The 19,483-nt window shown below is 43.8% G+C and overlaps 1 protein-coding gene across 2 annotated transcripts in view; it reads left to right on the top strand.

The window, feature by feature from the left end:
* Positions 1 to 19,483, top strand: part of KDM4A (lysine demethylase 4A) — a 2,334,711-nt gene that overhangs the window by 2,204,788 nt on the left and 110,440 nt on the right. For both annotated transcript variants that reach the window (XM_044085421.1, XM_044085420.1), the window contains exon 21: positions 10,926 to 11,018. In XM_044085421.1, coding sequence (XP_043941356.1) covers positions 10,926 to 11,018 — 93 coding nt within the window. The remainder of the gene's footprint in view (positions 1 to 10,925; positions 11,019 to 19,483) is intronic.

Here is a 19,483-nt window from a genome sequence, read left to right as displayed (position 1 = left end):
TACTTGCCAGGCAAGGAAAACACGCTGGCAGACAACCTAAGCAGAAATATGACAGATCCACACAAATGGAAGTTGCATCCAAAAGTTTTTACAGAAGTAATCCAAGCATGGGGAAGGCCAGACATAGATCTCTTTGCCTCCCACAAAAATCACCAATTGACAAAATTCTGCTCAAGGATTTTCCATCCAAAGGCCTGGAGAGTGGACGCTCTCTCTTTCAGTTAGACATCAATGACAGTTTATGCCTTCCCACCTCTTCCTCTGCTGCCCAAAGTTCTATTGAAAACCAGAGCAGACAGACCAAAGATGATTTTCATTGCTCCAGACTGGCCAAGACAACATTGGTACCCACTCCTGAGGAGCCTGACTCATTCCCCACCATGGACCCTGCCTCTAATGCCTCTTCTCCTGACTCAGCACAGCTTCAAAACTCTTCACAGCCAGCTAAAAACACTCAATCTAGCCGCATGGAAGATTCCTTAGCATCACAACAGACCCTACTCTCCAAGGAGGTGCAGGATGTCATTTTGGAGGCCAGAAGGCCGTCAACTAGAAAAGCTTACTCCGCAAAATGGAAACAGTTTTGTGTATGGAATGAGAAAAAGGGCCAGGATCCTGGAAAACTGAATTTACCTCAAATACTGTAGTATCTAGCTGAGCTGCTAAGCAGTGGACTTTCATTCTCCTCCATGAAAATCCACGCCTCAGCCTTTTCTGCAGAGTACAACACTAATCCACCCTCTCTTAAGACAGTTCCTCAGAGGGGCTAAGAATCTAAGACCCCCAAGGAAACAACCAATACCTGCTTGGGATCTCAATTTCATTCTGGAAAAACTGACCTTGCCTCCCTTTGAGCCAGCTGCCTCATCAGATTTGCAATATTTGTCCTGGAAAACAGCATTCTTTCTGGCTATTACCTCAGCTCGTAGAGTTTCAGAACTACAAGCTCTCATGGCTGTGCAGCCTTTTATCATCTTCCATCAGGACAGAGTCTCCTTACGAACCAACCCGTCCTTTATGCCTAAAGTGATATCCAGGGTAGCTTTGAATCAGGCCATACACTTAACTACCTTTTATCCTAATCCTCAAAACAAAGGGGAGAGATTACTACATTCCTTGGACATCCACAGACAACTGCGTTATTAGTTGGACTGAACAAAGCCTTTCAGAAAATCAGAACAGCACTTTGTGTCCTATGCTGTAGGAGCTCAAGGAAAGCCAATTTCCAAACAGACAATCTCAAAATGGATAGCCCACTGCATACGCTTTTTGCTATTCTTTTCATGGCAAAACTGCACCTACAGGCATCAGATCTCACTCCACAAGGGCCACAGCTACCTCAGCAGCTTTCCTCAGAGGAGTCCCTACCAAAGATATTTTGGAAGCAGCCACTTGAGTTCTGTGCATACCTTCTCCAAGCACTACCACCTACCATTATACTCCAAAACTAGAGCAGGCTTTGCCACTGCAGTCTTGCAGGGCATCCTGGCTCCTCCTAGTTCCACCTAGTGCCTACCACCCCTTTCTTAGCTTTGGGATTCTACCCATCTGTTATGACTGCAGCTGTATGCACGATGAACATAGTACAGTTTTGTACCTACCATAAATGTAGATGTTCGAGTGCTAATACAGCTGCAGTCCAGGTTTCCCTCCCTCCTTCCCCTCTTGGGACAGGCCTATTGGCTAACACCTCCTCATACAACCTGTTTGGGGTATTCTTTTATTGTGTATTTGCTTGCAACTACTGTATTTTGATTATATTGCATTGCTTTATTACACAAATTTATGTATTGCCTTCCTCCTGGGGGCACCTGACATCTGGGGCAAGAAAAACTGAAGAAAATGGCGTCGACTGGTTCCTTTATACCCCTGTCGCACTGACGTCAGGGAAGAAGCGACGACAACCGATGCCGGACCTAGACTTTGGAATTCGGCTGACCGAGGACCCGCCTGATGGCAGGAGATCCCATCTGTTATGACTGCAGTTGTATTAGCACTCGAACATCTACATTTATGGTAGGTACAAAACTGTACTGTCTCCATTACAGCACAAACGTCGATGTTCTCCATTTTGAGGAGTGCTTCGAGTGAGTGCATCTTGAGATTTCAACTTCTAGTGTTGAGCAGCATGACCCTCACACTGCATTTATTTATAGCTGTTACAGTGGTAATTTAGTCTTTGGAACACCGCCAAAAAAAGGCACTTATAGGGGTGGCAAAAGCCTTAGCCAGTGTCCGGAAACCAGGGGTTAACAGATGCAGGCCATCTCTGGCAAAGCATCGAGGTCTGTAAATCATCAACTACCCCTCCATCTGTCTCATGTCGCCTGCTTAGAGGCGATCTCTGCTTGACTTAGAAAGCCATGTCTGACCCAGCTCTGTTAGAAATGCTACATCTAAAGAAGTCCCAATCCCTCCGCACCACACGCTCCAGAGACCTCAACCTCATTGCCACAATCAACAGAACATGCTGGAGGGGACAGGCTCATAACCCAGACTACCCATGCTATGGAATAGACTTCCCATACTTGTCAAGCAGAGCCACCTCACTGACCCTCTTCAAGAGAAATTTTGATGAGTGGATGGGAAATAGAAAATTCACCCTGGGAATCACTCCAGTGGCTTTATTCGACGGAGGCACTAGGAACTAAGGTTGGGTGGCACGATGCCAGGGTAATCCTATTAGCTAGGCCATTAGCCTGGTACACACCTATGAATCTATGTCATCCCAAGCAGACAGATACTGGATTCCCTTAGAATGACACCAGAACATAGTCAGTTGTTGAAGCCAATCATTTTCTGCTTGTACTGTGGTATCATTCTGGGCAACGGTAGGATGCTCCTCAGGGCTAGGGTCATACCTGCCTGGGCCACATAATTCTAGAGCTCCTCCGTATCTTTTCATGTAGTCCAGGGAGGTGCATCTCAGGTCATTCACACCCACATGGACAATGACAGAGTCATACTTGTACTTGTTGTGGAGTGACCTGAGTGCGTGTGTTATGTGTCAGATCCTGGCACCAGACAGGCAGCTGACTGTTACCTTCTCCTTATTCAACCTAGTGAGTGGGACATCAGCGTGCTCCACTATCGAGTCTCCTATGATTAGTGTATTGGGCAAGCTGTTTTGCCTTATGGGCTTAGGTTGAGGGGTAGGTGAGCTGTGTGTCTTGTCATTCGTGCTGTGTTGTGGTGGACCGCGTTTCTAATTTGGAAGTCTCTGGTGTTTGGGTAGATTTCTATTGAGAGCCTCCATGAAGGTGGGTGTGTGGTTTGTGTTTTTATGTGAGAGCTGTAATGGTGGGTGTTCTGGAGGGCTTATGTGTTCCATGTAGTGCAGGTGTTGACCTTCTCATCTTGACCAGCTATTCCGGTCTTCACTGGAGAGTGCATGTCATCCGGTTTCGATATATAACTGCATCTCTCACAAGTCTGAGTGTTGGAAGATAGTCTGTGTACTTGAGGCAGTTGCTACACTGCCTCAGAATGCCCAGGTTCACCAGATTAATAGGAGAAAGCACAGGGAACTGAACTTTAGACATGCCAGTAGGGGGGATGGTCAGTATTAATAAGTACTGGAGCTGATGTTCTTCGTGTTTCACTGTTGTAGTCATTACATTTGGGTAATCCTGCTGGCAGGTTGCCCTAAGTTGGCCTGAATTCCAAAGTCTTGGGTCCTGCATCAGTTGCTGTCACGCCTTCCCTGACGTCAGGTCGTCAGAGGTATAAAAGATGCAGCCGACGCCATTTTCTTCAGTCTTTCTTGCCGGGTGGTGTCCGAAGCAGTTAGCAAGTGCCGGTCAGCCAACTCCTGAGATTTTCGTGTTCGAGTTTCAGATCTGAAGTCTTCATTAAAAGCTAAGTACCCCATTGGGGAAACATTTTTCTTGCTCCAGACCGATGTCAGAAAAAGTTTATAGTTGTATTTCTTGTGGGAAGCAAATACCTCATAAGGACTTTCATTCTTACTGTATTCCTTGCCTAGGCCCTGACCACGACGTTTCAAGTTGTCGATTTTGTGTTAGATTTAACCAACGCACTATTAAGCATCGGTACGATTTTGCACTAAGCTATTTTGGGCGAAGATTTAATTATACTATGTCGTTGGATAGCCATCCGACTACCGGAGTTCACAAAAAGCGCAAAGAAAAAGAAAAAGACAGGCAACCGAGGTCCAAAACCGACGACGAAGCTTCTCCTAAGCCAGTCACCCGTTCTCAGTGAGGCGCTTTCGCAGCCCCTGACGCCCACTACTTCAGAGTCGTAAGCCGCTACCAACTCCCACGTGGAGTCGGTCAGGCTGCTGGAAACTCAAGGTATTGGAGCCTCGGGGACTATTCCCTCAGATGGGTCCAGAGCCGCTGAGCAGGCTTCGGCTTCTGAGGGTGTATTCAGACCTAAACAGTTATACATTAAACCGACTTCAGCTTCAAAGGCAAAGACTAAAACACCGTTAAAAGCAAAGAAACAAGTTCACCAGCCACAAGGACAGGCCTCCATGCTTAAAAAACAGATGCTCAAAATGGCCGAAGACTTAATTACTTTGATCAGGGGTTCCCATCCCAAACCTAAGAGGCCTAGGCAAGCGATAAACTATGAATCTTCAGATCAGGTTTCCATTTCCTCTGATTCCTCTTCTGATCAGGAATATTCACTTCCCCCCATGAGGATTCTGATGCTGAAGAATCTGTTCCTTCAGCTTCTCCTCCAGAGGACTATTCCTTTGGGGAAACCTTGCATACCATGAGGGAGCATTTCCACTGGGAGAGCCAAGATTTTTCAGAATCTAAGAAGAGGCTCAAGGACTTCCTTCTACTGCCTCAACACAGGCCTCTAGCTATTCCACCTGTTAGACATTGTAGATGATGTGTTTTCAGAATGTAGTCTGACCCCTGACTCCTTACCTCCAGCTCCTGTTAAGCCTAACAGATACTACAGGGTTCCTGACTCTCATAAATTCCTTTTCAAAAACCGTGCTGCAGACCCAGAAACTATTTCTTAGGGTCCCATAGGGGTTAAGGCTTCCACTGCAAAAAACCCTACCCCCTCTGACGGAGATTCTAGAGCATTGGATAGATGGGGAAAAAAAATTACACATCTTCTACCTTGGCTATAAGGGCTTTAAACTTCCAGTTTCATATGCTCAAATATCAACAATGTGTCATGACACTGCTTAAACAGAAAATGTTGGTAAATTCTGAATGTGCAGATAACAATGAAATGCAGGATTTATTGCATGCAGCTGAACAAGTTGGAAAGCATACTTTGCAATGTGGTTTTGATTCTCTGGAGGCCTCCTACAGGGCCACTGTTAAGGGTTCTGTAATTAGGAGGCATGCTTGGTTAAAGGAACAAAATCTGCCAGATCATGTCAAAGCTAAATTATGAGCTGCACCATTACAGCATGATACCTTGTTTGGTGTTAAGGCAGAGTAGGTGTTAAAGAAAATGGAGGACAAAGCTAAATCTATATAAACGGTCAAAGATTTTTTACAAGTACAACCACCAAGGTTTAGCAGACACTGCCCTACAAAGAATTGGTCCTTTCCAGTGTCCGACAGACCTCAAAGGGGCAGATCCAGACGCACTAGAGGCAGATCCCAGCCGCAAGGTTCGTACAGGTCTAAGCAATGGGGTGCTTCTACCTCCAAAAGTGGAGAAGACAAATCACAACCATACAGGAAACAGTCCCAATGACTTCCCCCTGCCTGCACCAATCACTTATCTACTGGCAGCACCCTTAGGGGGAAAAATAGTACTTTTTTCTCAAAATTAGCACATTATAACCCAGGACAAATGGGTTCTAAACATAGTGTCACAAGGCTACAAGTTTCACTTCCATACCCTGCCAAGAGCAAACGGTTGGCCAGACCTGCCAAAAAATCAATGGGCAGAGGCTCCAAAACAAGTCTCATCCCTCATGGACATGGGGGCTATTCAACAAGTGCCACAGCAAGAGCAGGGACAAGGATTTTACTCGAGACTGTTCTTGATGCCCAGAAAGGACAAAACATGGAGACCAATACTGGACCTATCCATTTTAAACACTTTCCTGGATGTTCCAAAATTCAAGATGTTGATCTTACAGCAACGTCGGCCGATGCTGGGCCGAAAGGCTTGGCTCGTCACTTTAGATCTAAAAGAGGCATACCTGCATGTCCCAATCAGACAGTCATGCAGAAAATACCTCAGATTTAAGGCTGGTTCAAAGCATTACCAATTCTCTGCACTGCCCTTTGGCTTATCTACTGCACCCACGGTCTTCACAAAGTGCCTGGCACCAGTAATTGCTTTCTGCAGACAAAGAGGAATACAAATATATCCTTACTTGGACGACTGCCTCATTCAAGCAGAGAACAAGGACATTCTACTACAGCATCTGGCCTATGTGAAAAGGCTTTTAACATGCCTTGGGTACACAGTCAACGAAAAGAAATCAAAACTAGTACCCTCTCAAGAGATAATATTCCTGGGTGCAAGCTTAAATACAACTGCCCAGATGGCTTATCTCACGCCAGACAAAGGCAACTGACTACCTATTTCAAGGAAATGGCAACAAAGGCCCAGTTATCTGCAAGAAAAATTCTGCAGGCTTTGGGCTTCATGGTATCCTGCATCCTACTAATTCCATATGCAAGACTGCATATGAGGAAACTTCAGTGGTACCTAAAAAGGGTCTGGACACAACATTGCCACAGCCTGGAAACAATGATTACTCATTCCCTGCCTGCAACAGGAGTTTTGATGGTGGGCAAAGGCTGGTCACCAAAACAAGGGACAGCCATTCTCACTTCCCCCAGCCAGGCAGACTCTAACAACGGTTGCATCAGATTATGCCTGGGGGGGCCCACATGGTAGGAAGAGGCATCCAGGGCAGCTGGTCCACAAATCAAATGCATCTACATATCAATCAAAAAGAGATGCTAGCTGTTCAAAATGCCCTGACAGCCTCCAAGGACCTAATTCATCTGGGACTACTACTGATAAAGACAGAGACAATACCATGGTCATGTGGTAAATAAACAAGCAGGGGAGCACGCATTCTTAACCCCTTTGCAGACTAGCCATGACTTTATGGGACACAGCATTGACTTACCAAGTTCATCTGCAGGCACAATTCCTGTCAGGAAAGGACAATACTCTGGCAGACGAACTAAGCAGAATCCTCATGGATCCCCACGAATGGCACCTGGATCCACAAGTCTTCAGCATGATAACAAAGAAATGGAGACGCCTGGACATAGATCTATTTGCCTCCCTTCACAACTATCAACTAAAAAGATTCTGCACAAGGACTTATCACAGACAAGCATGAAAAGTGGATGCCTTATCTTTCAACTGGAAGAACCTGTCAGTATATGCCTTTCCTCCACTGCCTCTCCTCCCCAAGATACTCCTAAAGGTGAGACAGGAGAAACCAAAAATTATTCTGATTGCCCCAGACTGGCCCCACCAGTACTGGTATCCGATCTTAAGGAACTTGTCTCAAAGCCCAGCCTGGATCTTGCCGCAAATACCTCACCTACTGTCCCAACAAAACAATCTGATTCTGCACAGCCAACTCAGGACTCTAAACCTGGCAGCATGGCGGATAATGTAGCCATACATAGCACACCTATCAGTAAAGCTGTGATGGATGTCATTTTGGAAGCCAGAAGGCCTAGTACTAGAAAATCCTATGCTGGAAAATGGAAAAGATTTTGTGCTTGGAACCAAGCTCAAGGAAATGACACAGCTGTACCAAATGCTGGGCAAAGACCCATCTTTTTCATCAATTAAAATTCATGCCTGTGCTATTTCGGCTCATTACAATACAGAGCCACCACTCTTTTCTCATCCTTTATTAAGGCAGTACCTCAGAGGAGCCACAAATTTAAGGCCTCCAAGGAGACTGCCAATGCCTGCATGGGACCTCAGTTATGTATTGGAAGAACTCACCCTACCTCCTTTTGAGCTAGCTGCTACTGCGGATATAAAATTCTTATCTTGGAAAACAGCTCTGCTCCTAGCAATAACTTCTGCAAGACGAGTGTCAGAGCTACAGGCTCTCATGGCTGTGGAAGCTTTTATCATTTTTTATCCAGACAGGGTCTCTCTGAGGACAAACCCTACATTTATGCCTAAGGTGGTGTCCAGTGTAGCCCTTAACCAAACTATTCATTTGCCAACTTTTTATCCAAATCCACAGAACAAGGGGGAGAAAATTCTGCATTCTTTGGACATACACAGACAACTTAGATTCTTCTTGAACAAAACTAAAGTTTTCAGAAAGACAGAACAATTACTAGTGGCATATGCTGCAGGATCACAAGGAAAGGCTATCTCCAAGAAGACTATTTCAAAGTGGATAGGTCACTGCATTCGTTTCTGCTACTCTCAGCATGGCAGGCCAGTGCCTAAGGGCATTAGGCCACATTCAACCAGAGCTGCAGCCACTTCGGCAGCCTTCCTCAGGGGAGTACCAACCAAAGACATTTTAGTGGCTGCTACTTGGAGTTCAGTACACACCTTTACAAAGCATTACAATCTGCCACTTTACTCTATATCCAGAGCAGGCTTTGCCACTGCAGTTCTGCAGGGCCTCATAGCCGCTCCTAATGTTGTTTAGCTCCAGCCCTGCCAACCATAGCTTTGGGACTCTACCCAAATGTAATGATTGCAACAGTGAAACACGAAGAACATAGTACAGTTGTGTACACTTACCATAAATGTAGATGTTCGAGTGTATTCACTGTTGCAGTCCAGGTTATCCACCCGCCATCCCCCTTTTTGCTGCTGGAACTTATCTTTACTTCTCTGATCTATACAACCTATGTGGTGTATTTGCTTGTAGATGAAGGTAAAGTTTATTGTGGTGCATGTATGTTTTATATTTATATATATCTAGCCTACCCTTTTGGGGGCACCTGACATTTGGGGCAAGAAAAACTGAATAAAATGGCGTCGGCTGTATCTTTTATACCCCTGACGACCTGACGTCAGGGAAGGGATGACAGCAACCGACACAGGACCCAAGACTTTGGAATTCAGGCCAACTGAGGACAACTTGCCAACAGGATTACCCAAATGTAATGACTGCAACAGTGAATACACTCAAACATCTACATTTATGGTAAGTGTACACAACTGTACTTTTCCTTATAGGATGTTTAATGCTGTTAGCACTTAAACTCAGTTTTATTCAAATAGAACAAATTTTACTGTCTTTTTCACTATTCCTGTTTTTGCACTGGGAGAACCCTAAATCATCCAGTTACTCAGAGTGCTGCCATCTTGGATCTGCTTTTATTCAGTCATTTAAGATTTTACCTTCATAATGTGCATTAGCTTAGGAAACCACAACGATTCTGTTTTTCTTTATCAAGGTAGGTAACACATTTGCCAAGTAGACTGTTTGCAGATGGATTGCTGTAGCTGCATTGTCTTTTGCCATCAGTCTGCTCTTTACCATTTAGCAGATCAGCTTAACTCTGTTCCTCAGTGCATACATTTCTAAGCACAACTTTTGTTGTTCATTATAGAAACAGAACTTCATTTGGTATTTCACTACTACAGGATTTTGCCTTTCTAATGCTTTTCTTTCCTACCCTTTTAGGATTTATGAATACTCGTAATACTCTATGTTTTTTTCACAAAAGAGCTATATGCAGTGGGTACTTTTTATTCAACCTACATTTCACTTGTGGAAATGTGTGCTTTTTGATTGATTAGAAAAGATTCCAGCTTTGGGTATTAGAGGTTTATATGTCTCTGTTGTATTTTTTCCCCATTAGCTTCCAGATGACTCCCCCATTTTTGGAGTCAAATACCTGGCGTTCTGGACTGGTTGCATGTCTTTATAGTTGCTCATTGACACCTCAGTCGACAGAGGAAAGGGTTGCGTGCATTCATGTGCAGAAGGCAGAAGATCAGGACCAAAGGACTTGAAGCAGAACTCCTGTAGATCTAAATATTCTCCTTTAGATCTAAAGAATTCTTATATCCCCTTTATTCAAATATCATCAGACTCATTATTAAAAATAATTCCAGTTTTGGATGCGTTTGTCTAAATATGTCCCTCAATTTGAGATATTTCAGTTTCCTAACTAAAAGATCAGTGACCTCAAAAATCTTCGTTATCAGGACAGACTGGCAGCTTTCTCTGTATATTTATTTCTTTAGACTGGTTGATGGCAGCTTACTTATCTGACAGTTGGCAAAGGTATTGTATTCCAGCCAGCTCTGTGTATATGCATAACAAATACAAGCCAAGCAGTCTGCTCATTGTAGCTGGGAATATAGTTGCATACAGAAGTAAGCATTGGTCATTATACCCAGCGTTGTGTATGTCCTGCTTCTCCAGGCTGCCATTACAGAGTGGGGTAAAATGGAAGAGGATGAGCAGAAAACTGAAATTAATATGTGGATGATTTTTGCTTTCTCAGATTTTGTGGCAGTGTGGGAGGAGGAAGTTGTTAACTGACACATAACTGAAAGAAAACTAACAGATAAAAAAATATGTATTTTATCTGTCAGGAAAGTATGACTGCTGTTTTTTATTCTTTTCTTGAGACTGCCATCAGAAATGGTAGTCCATGTGAAGACTGGTTGTAAGGCTGCTTGTAGCAAATGCCATCTGGCAGCAGAGGGGTCACAAGAATTTGCCCTACCAATGGCAAAACTTTTAAAGAGTTTGTATTGAGGCAGGTGTTTACATAGGTTTACTTTTTAGAAACAAAATTAAAATAATTTGCTGAACACAGTAATTTGTTTCTTAGCTAGGCATACTTTGGGTTTTCATATAATTAGGCCAGGGAATCCATTATGATTGAAGTAATATGGTTCACACTCTACAGCTGCCGTTTAACCATTGCTTTTTGTGGTCTCAGAAGGTGTATTGTATCAGTTTGCTGTTAGAAAACCTTATTTAACCTCATTCTCTGTAGGTGGAATTTGAAGATGGATCTCAGCTGGTAGTGAAGAGAGATGGCTTGTACTCACTTGATGAAGAGCTGCCCAAAAGGGTCAAATCTCGTCTGGTAAGTGATTTTAAAGGTTTAAGGGTACTTCACAAGTCTGTCTTCTCAGGAGAGCTCCTCTCCCTTTTTCTTTGGATACAGTGGTGACAATATACTCTGGCATTAGTGAGATCTTTTAATACTGCTGATACATCTAACTAAGGTTTAGTAAATTATGTGATTGCATAGTATATAGTATTTTTGGTTGTGGGCTGTAGATCAGATGTGGAGGACCCTGCTTTTGATTGGTTCTCTGTTGATTATTTACTGTCCATATTGAGAAATCTGCATTTTTCAGCAGAATGCTGCATTTAGAGACATCAGCACATAGCTGATTTGCACCATAAATTAAGGTGAACTTTGCAGAAATGCATTCATCCGTGGAGTCCTCCATCTATTTTTTTTAATACTACTACTGTCTGGACCTCAGTTTTTATACCTGTCTGTAAAATTTCTATTGCCTAAAGATTACAATAAGTTTTGCCTTGGCTGTCCATTTACAAGCTGAGAGCAGCACTAACATTGCCTTTACTGACTAATGACAGCTTCAAGTGCCAGAAGTTCATAAGGCCACTCATCATCCAAGGAGAAATGTTGTTGGTCCACTTAACAAATGGCAGTGGTCAAGAGCTCTGTACAAGGTGATCAGTTATGAGGATCTCCGTCCGAGTTCCAGGCTCAGTTCTGTGCACTGACACAAGAACAGAGCTGTTGGTGTCCATGTCCAATCCTAAGACATCACCTGATAATTCCAGTGTCCAGCTGGGTGCTGCAGATTGTGAGCTCACCGTTAGGGACCCAGGGTGTGAACCCTAACCTGTCTTCAGCCTTTATCAAGACCCTCAGGTTGATGTTGGTATACCTTTTCTCACCCACAGGGTGGGGGATGTAGTGGTTGATTCTTCTGGTCATAGGTCTGGGTACTCTGGACTGGGCCCATGTGAGCCACAGATTATAGCTGAGGAAGTTCCATCTTCCATTTCCATTTCAAGACTGTCATCTTGGAGCCGAGACATGAGGCAGATGTTTGTTTAATGAAAACTGAGTCAGAGGTGCTGGAATCCAATATTAGAGTTTGTTCTAAATCCCATACCATTCTTTTCTGTGTTTCCCACTGCCTCTGTAGTGTATTTACCATTGAAGGCCTTAATGCACAGGACTAGCTTTAGATACTGTTGATGTTCTTAGTGTTTCACTGTTGCAGTCATTACATTTGGATAATCTGCTGGCAGGTTGCCCTCAGTCGGCCTGAATAACAAAGTCTTGGGTCCTGCGTCGGTTGCTGTCTCCTCTTCCATGACGTCAGGGGTATAAAACATGCAGCTGACGCCATTTTAATCAGTCTTTCTTGCCGCGCAGTGCCCGAAGCAGAAGCAGTTCGCAGGTGCCAGTCGGCCGACTCCTGAAATTTTCATATTCGAGTTTCAGAACCGAAGTCATCAAACTAAAGCTAAGTACCCCATTGGGGAAACCGTTTCTTGCTCCTTACTGATGTCAGTAAAAGTTAATTGCATTACTTGTGGGAAGCAAATACCTCATAAGATTTTCATTTGTACTGTATTCCTTGCCTAGGCCCTGATCACAACGTGCCTTGCCGTCGGTTTTGTGCTAAATTTAACCAACGCGCTATTAAGCGTCAGTATATTTTTGCTTCTAAATATTTTGGTTCAAGATTTAACTACACTGAAATGTCATCTGTTAGCAATCCGACTACCGAAGTTCACAAAAAATGCAAGGAAAAAGACAGAGACAGACCGTCGAGGTCCAAAACCGATGACAAAGCTTTTCCTAAGCCTGTCGCCAGTTTGCCGGTACTCAGTGAGGTGCTTTTGCAGCCCCTGATAACCGCTACTTTTGAGTCGCAGGCCTCTACCGAGACGCATTCGGAGTCCGGTATACCATGAGATTCGCAAAGTATTGAACCCGCGGATGTCTCTCCCTTGGATGGGTCTGGAACCGCTGAGCAGGCACCAGCTTCTGAGGGTGTTTTCAGGCCTCAACATTTTTACATTAAACCAACGCCAGCAACAAAAACCAAGGTCAAAAACAGCTTCTATGTCTAAAAAACAGACGCATGAACCACGTGCTCAGGCCCCTTTGCCTAAAAAACAGATGATCAAAATGGCTGAGGATTTAATTACCTTCATCAGGGGTTCCCAACCCCCCCAACCCCCCGCTAACAGGCCTAAGCAAGGCACTGATTATGAATCTTCAGATCAGGTTTCCATTTCTTCCAATTCCTCTTCTGATCAGGAATTTTCTATTCCACCCTGTGAGGATTCTGATGCAGAGGAATCCATCCCATCTGCATCTCCTTTTGAGGATTACTCTTTTGGAAATACTTTGCATACTTTAAGGGAACATTTTCATTAGGAGAGTCAGGACTTCTCTGAATCAAAAAAGAGGCTTAGGGATTTCCTTCTTCCTCAGCATAGGCCTTTGGCAATACCTTCTGTATTAGACATTGTTGATGGTGTGTTCTCGGAATCAAGCATGGCTCCTGATTCCCTGCCTCCAGCTCCTAGTAAGCCAGACAGATATTACAGGGTTCATGACTTCCACAAATTTCTTTTTAAAAATCCTGCTGCTGATCCTGAGACTATATCTCAGGGTCCCAAGGGTGTTGAGGCTTCTACAGCCAAAAATCCTACTCCTTCTGATAGAGATTCCAGGGCGCTGGATAGATGGGGTAAGAAGGTTTATACGTCTGCAACCTTGGCAATCGGGGCTTTAAACTGCCAGTTTCATATGCTTAAATATCAACAACATATTATGGGCTTACTGAAAAAGAAAATTATGTTGATTTCTGATTGTGTGAAAAATAGAGTTACAGGATTTGTTGCATTCAGCAGAACAATTTGGAAAGCATACTTTGCAATGTGGTTTTGATTCCTTGGCGGCCTCTTGTAGGGCCACCATTACTGGATCTGTGATTAGAAGGCTTGCCTGGCTCAAGGAGCAAAATCTGCCTGATCATGTTAAAGCTAAATCGTTGGATGCCCCTTTGCAGCACGATACTCTGGTAATAAGGCAGAAGAGGTTTTAACGAAAATGGAAGACAAAGCTAAATCTATGCAAACTGTAAAAGATTTCTTGCGAGTGCAGCCACACTGGTTCAGTAGGCACTGGCCTAATAAAAATTGGTCCTTTCCTGTGTCCAACAGAGCCACTCAGGGCAAACCCAGGTGCTCAAAAGGCTCCAGATGTCAATCACAGGGTTCTTACAGGTCAAAGCAATGGGGTGCCTCCACCTGCAAATCTGGAGGAAACAAAGCACAGCCCTGTAGTAAGCAGTCACAATGACTTTCCTCTACCATCTCCAAGCACTTATCTTTTGTCAGTCCCCTTGGGGGGAAAATTAGCACTTCATGCTCAAAATTAGCAGTTAATTACCCAGGACAAGTGGGTATTAAACATAGTATCCCAGGGGTACAGATTTGATTTTCATACTTTGCCAATTCCAAAAGGATGGCCGGATCTGCCACAAAACCAGTTGGCAGAGGCCCGGAAACAAGTCATGTCCCTCATGGATATGGGGGCTATTCAGCCAGTACCAGAAAAGGAAAAAGAGCAAGGATTTTATTCAAGACTTTTCCTGGTACCCAGAAAAGACAATTCATGGTGTCCAATACTGGCCTTATCTGTTCTGAACATGTTCCTGGACATTCCAAAATTCAAAATGCTGACTTTACAACAGCTACTGCCTATGCTAGGCAATAATGCCTGGTTAGTAACTATAGACTTAAAAGAGGCATACCTGCATATCCACATAAGGGAATCATGCAGAAGATATCTCCGCTTCAAAGCAGGTTTTCTGCATTACCAATTATCTGCACTGCCCTTTGGCTTATCTACTGCACCCAGGGTCTTTACAAAGTGCCTGGCACCAGTAATTGCATTCTGCAGACAAAGAAGCATTCAAATTTATCTTTATCTGGACGACTGTCTCATTCAAGCAGAGGACAAGGACACTCTTCTTCAACATCTGGCGTTTGTAAAAAGGTTTCTAGCATGCCTAGGGTACACCATAAACAAAATGAAATCACAACTGGTACCCTCTCAAATAATTGCATTCCTGGGTGCAAGCTTGAATACAACTGCCCAGATGGCTTACCTCACGCCAGACAAACAAAGGCAACAAAACCCAGTTATCTGCAAGACAAATTCTACAAGCTTTGGGGTTCATGGCATCCTGCATTCTACTAATTCCATATGCAAGACTGCATATGAGGAAACTTCAGTGGTACCTAAAAAGTTTATGGAGTCAGCATTGTCACAGCCTGGAAACAATGATTCCTCTCATTCCCTGCCTACAACAGGAGTTTCTTTGGTGGGCAGAGACATTTCACCATAACAAGGGACTGTGATTCACTCTACCCCCTGCCACCCAAACCCTAACTACATCCTCATCAGACTATGCTTGGGGGGCCCACCTGGCAGGGAGATGCATTCAGGGCAAATGGAGCACAAACCAAATGCATCTGCATATCAACCAGAAAGAAATGCTAGCTGTTCAGAATGCTCTGACAGCCTTCAAGAATTACTTCATCCAGGACAACTACTGATAGAGACGGACAACACCACAGTTATGTGGTACATAAACAAGCAGGGGGGTACACATTCCTACCCCCTTTGCAGACTAGCCATGGCCTTGTGGAACAAAGCCTTAACTTACCAAATACATCTTCAAGCTCAATTCCTGCCAGGAAAGCAAAATACTCTGGCAGACGACCTAAGCAGTAATCTTATAGACCCGGACGAATGGAAACTGGATCCACAAATCTTCAGTATATTAACACGGAAATGGGGGCGCGCAGACCTAGATCTATTTGCCTCTCCCCGAATCTATCAGGACAAATTCTGCACAAGAACTCATCACAAAAGAAGCATGGAAAGTGGATGCTCTATCCTTCAACTAGAAAAACCTATCAGTCTGTGCCTTTCCCCCTCTGCCTCTACTCTCCAAGGTCTTACTAAAAGTCAGACAGGAAAAACTAAAAATGATCCTAATTGCTCTGGACTGGCCTCGCCAGCACTGGTACCCTTTTCTAAGGAATATGTCACACCTTCCTCCGTGGTACCGTACTTGCCACCTCACCTACAGTCTCAGCAGAACTATCAAATTCTGCACACTCCGCTCCAAACTCTGAATTTTGCAGCATGGCTAATCAACTAATTATTCAAACCACATCTCTCAGTAAACCTGTGATGGATGTCATTTTGGAAGCCAGAAGGCCTAGTACTAGAAAATCTTATGCTGATAAATGGAAGAGATTCTGTGCTTGGAACCAAGCACCAAGGAATAGACACAGCACAGCCCAATATTCCTCAGATTTTACAATACTTAACTGAGATGCTTGACAAGGGCCTATCTTTTTCTTAAATAAAAATCCATGCCTCTGCCATCTCGGCTCATTACAACACAGAGCCTCCCCTCTTTTCTCATCCATTGCTTAAACAGTATCTGAGAGGGGCCAAAAATTTAAGGCCTCCCAGGAGAGCACCAACTCCTGCATGGGACCTCAATTTTGTGCTGGAAAAACTCACCTTGCCTACTGCAGATATAACATTTCTATCTTGGAAGACAGCTTTTCTTTTGGCAGTCACTTCAGCAAGAAGGGTTTCAGAACTGCAGGCTCTCATGGCAGTGGAGCCTTTCATTATTTTTTACTCGGACAGGGTGGCCCTCAGGACCATTCCTTCTTTTATGCCTAAAGTGGTATCCATTGTGGCTCTTAACCAGACCATTCACCTGCCAACATTTTACCCAAATCCGCAGGACAAGGAGGAGCGGATTCTGCATTCATTGGATGTACACAGACAACTAAGATTCTACTTAAACAGGACAAAATTTCTAAGAACGTCTGAGCAACTACAGGTAGCATTTGCTGCAGGATCAGAGGGGAAGGCTATATCAAAGCAGACTATTTCTAAATGGATAAGCCACTGCATTCGTTTCTGCTATTTGCACCATGGTAAACCTGTGCCCAAGGGGATCAGATCACATTCCACCAGGGCTGCCTCTACTTCAGCAGTTTTTCTCAGAGGGGTCCCAAACCAAAGACATTCTAGAAGCTGCTACTTGAAGCTCAGTTCATACCTTCACAAAGCATTATCATTTACCTCACTTCTCTAAATCCAGGGCAGGCTTTGCCACTGCAGTCCTGCAGGGCCTTATAGCTGCTCCTAATGCTGTTTAGTTCCATCCTCCCATCCATAGCTTTGGGATTCTACCCAAATGTAATGACTGCAACAGCGAAACACGAAGAACATAGTACAGTTGTGTACACTTAACATAAAGTAGATGTTTGAGTGCATTCACTGTTGCAGTCTGGGTTACCCACCCGCCATTCCCCATTCTATACCTTTTCTTTCCTTCACTATACTCAAGCCTTTGTGGTGTAACTGCTTTTAATTGAAGGTAATTTTTTTGTTTCTATGGTGCATTTATATATATTTACAGTTTATTTATATATATTTTTGCTCCCCATTTTGGGGGACACCTGACATCTGGGGCAAGAAAAACTGATTAAAATGGCATCGGCTGCATGTTTTATACCCCTAACGGCCTGATGTCATGGAAGAGAAGACAGCAACTGACGCAGGACCCAAGTCTTTGTTATTCAGGCCGACTGAGGGCAACCTGCCAGCAGATTACCCAAATTTAATGACTGCAACAGTGAATGCACTCTAACATCTACATTTATGGTAAGTGTACACAACTGTACTTTCCCAGCCAAGCTAACAGCCACACATAGCAGGGATTGTGAATACTCCATTTTTCTCTTAGTTCTGTGATGATTTTGGAAGATTTTTGAAGCCACTGCCTTGGAGATGAGCAAAGGTAACTAGCTTTTTCCCTCCGTTTGTGTCACTTGTAGATGCTCCTCCTTTGGAGATGTCCTCAAACTTATGAGGAACATTAAGACTTTCCTTGTACCCCTGTCCCTTCACTTGAAGAGCCTAGTGGAGGTTTAAGGTTTAAGCCTTAAGCCTTATTGAACCTTGGGTTATCCCACCTGTGGAGCCAGTCAGTAAGAATACCATCATAGTAACCAGAAATCATTCTTGCATTGCTCCTTTGGCCAAGAGAATAAACAGTATACTTTACAAACCTTTACCCTAGTAGATGGAGCAATTTATTATTCATCCTAGTTTTAATTTCTGCGTTGACTTCTGCATGATCTACTTGGTCCATTGTAGGTTCCAGAGGTCACTGCATTTAACCACCTTGCATCTGGTAAACAGAGTGTCAAACTTTAGATAGATGTGAAAAGTGGGATCTGATGATGTCAGTTTTCGTTTTGTTCTCAACTGATGGGTACATATTTAATCCCTCAGGTCCAACTCTGCCGTTGCTAAAGCTCATGGCAACCAAAAACTCTCGAGCTTCTCCCTTGCCCACAATGCACCAACCACCATTAACTCAGATCTTGTTTGCAGCTTCAAGCAAAAGACATGGTCTTCCAGCTCTCTCGAGCGTTCTACAGATAAGTTTGTTATTTTGTTGTATTCCTTACTTAAAACCATTTTCTGTTACTGTCCCTTACCTGTGTTTATAAACTTCTTGTTGTTTCTTGGCATTTTGAACCCTTTGTCTGAATATTGTACACTTTCTGTACTCCTTAGACACTATTGCTAGTATCTTCTTCCCTTCTGTGACACTGTCATAGCTCCTTTACCGTTGCTGGTATTTTCTTCCCTTTCCCCCAGTATTTCCCTATCTAAAAAAAATCTCTATCTGGGGGGAAAAACTTTTCTTTGCTACTGTTTTTGTAGTATGAATGGTTATTTTGTTTTTAGTCAGTAGATATTTTGACTTGGTGATGGCGGTTAAACCAGCAGGATTAAAAAGTGTTTGAAGTGTGGGCACAAACTGCCACTTTCCGATGCCCACACAGTGTGTCTATTGTTTAGGCCTTCTTCATTTACAGGAGGACTGCTCTATATGTCATGGCTCTAATCCTCGCGTGTTAGTAGAATGCAAGAATAAGCCAACACTGAAAGGTCTTCCTTCTTCATTTGGAGAGGCTATATCAGAGGGTGCTTCTTCTAAGACAAAATTTACAAAAACCTCTTCTCCGAAGCCATCTTTCTCCTCCTCAGCTTCGGACTCCTCAAAAAGAGGACTTGTAAGGACCCAGTGTCAACCCCAGTTCCAAAAAAGGCAAAAATACAGGATCCTGCTAAGGAAAAAGTATCTGATCCGAAGCCTCCTAAGTTGGGTCCAGTGAAGACAAAGATCTTGGATCTGACTTCATCGGATCAGTTGCAATCCAAACCTGACTTTCAGCCATTGCCCAAGTTACTTCCTAGAACAAAGTACTCCCCGTCACTGGATCTGGTCCCCAACAGGGTACCTTCCCCATTTTTAGAAAGACCCAGGTCTCCGTCCATATACTCCAGTCATTCTTCGAGAAGACTTACAGAAGATGATGCAGAGAGACTGGTGAGGAAGGTTCTCTTGATGCAGAGCCAAGTTGGTG

Source organism: Protopterus annectens, chromosome 10.part0 (assembly GCF_019279795.1).
Source record: "Protopterus annectens isolate FY-2018-M chromosome 10.part0, PAN1.0, whole genome shotgun sequence".
Lineage (NCBI taxonomy): Eukaryota > Metazoa > Chordata > Ceratodontiformes > Protopteridae > Protopterus > Protopterus annectens.
This window is presented reverse-complemented; position numbering and strand designations above follow the sequence as displayed.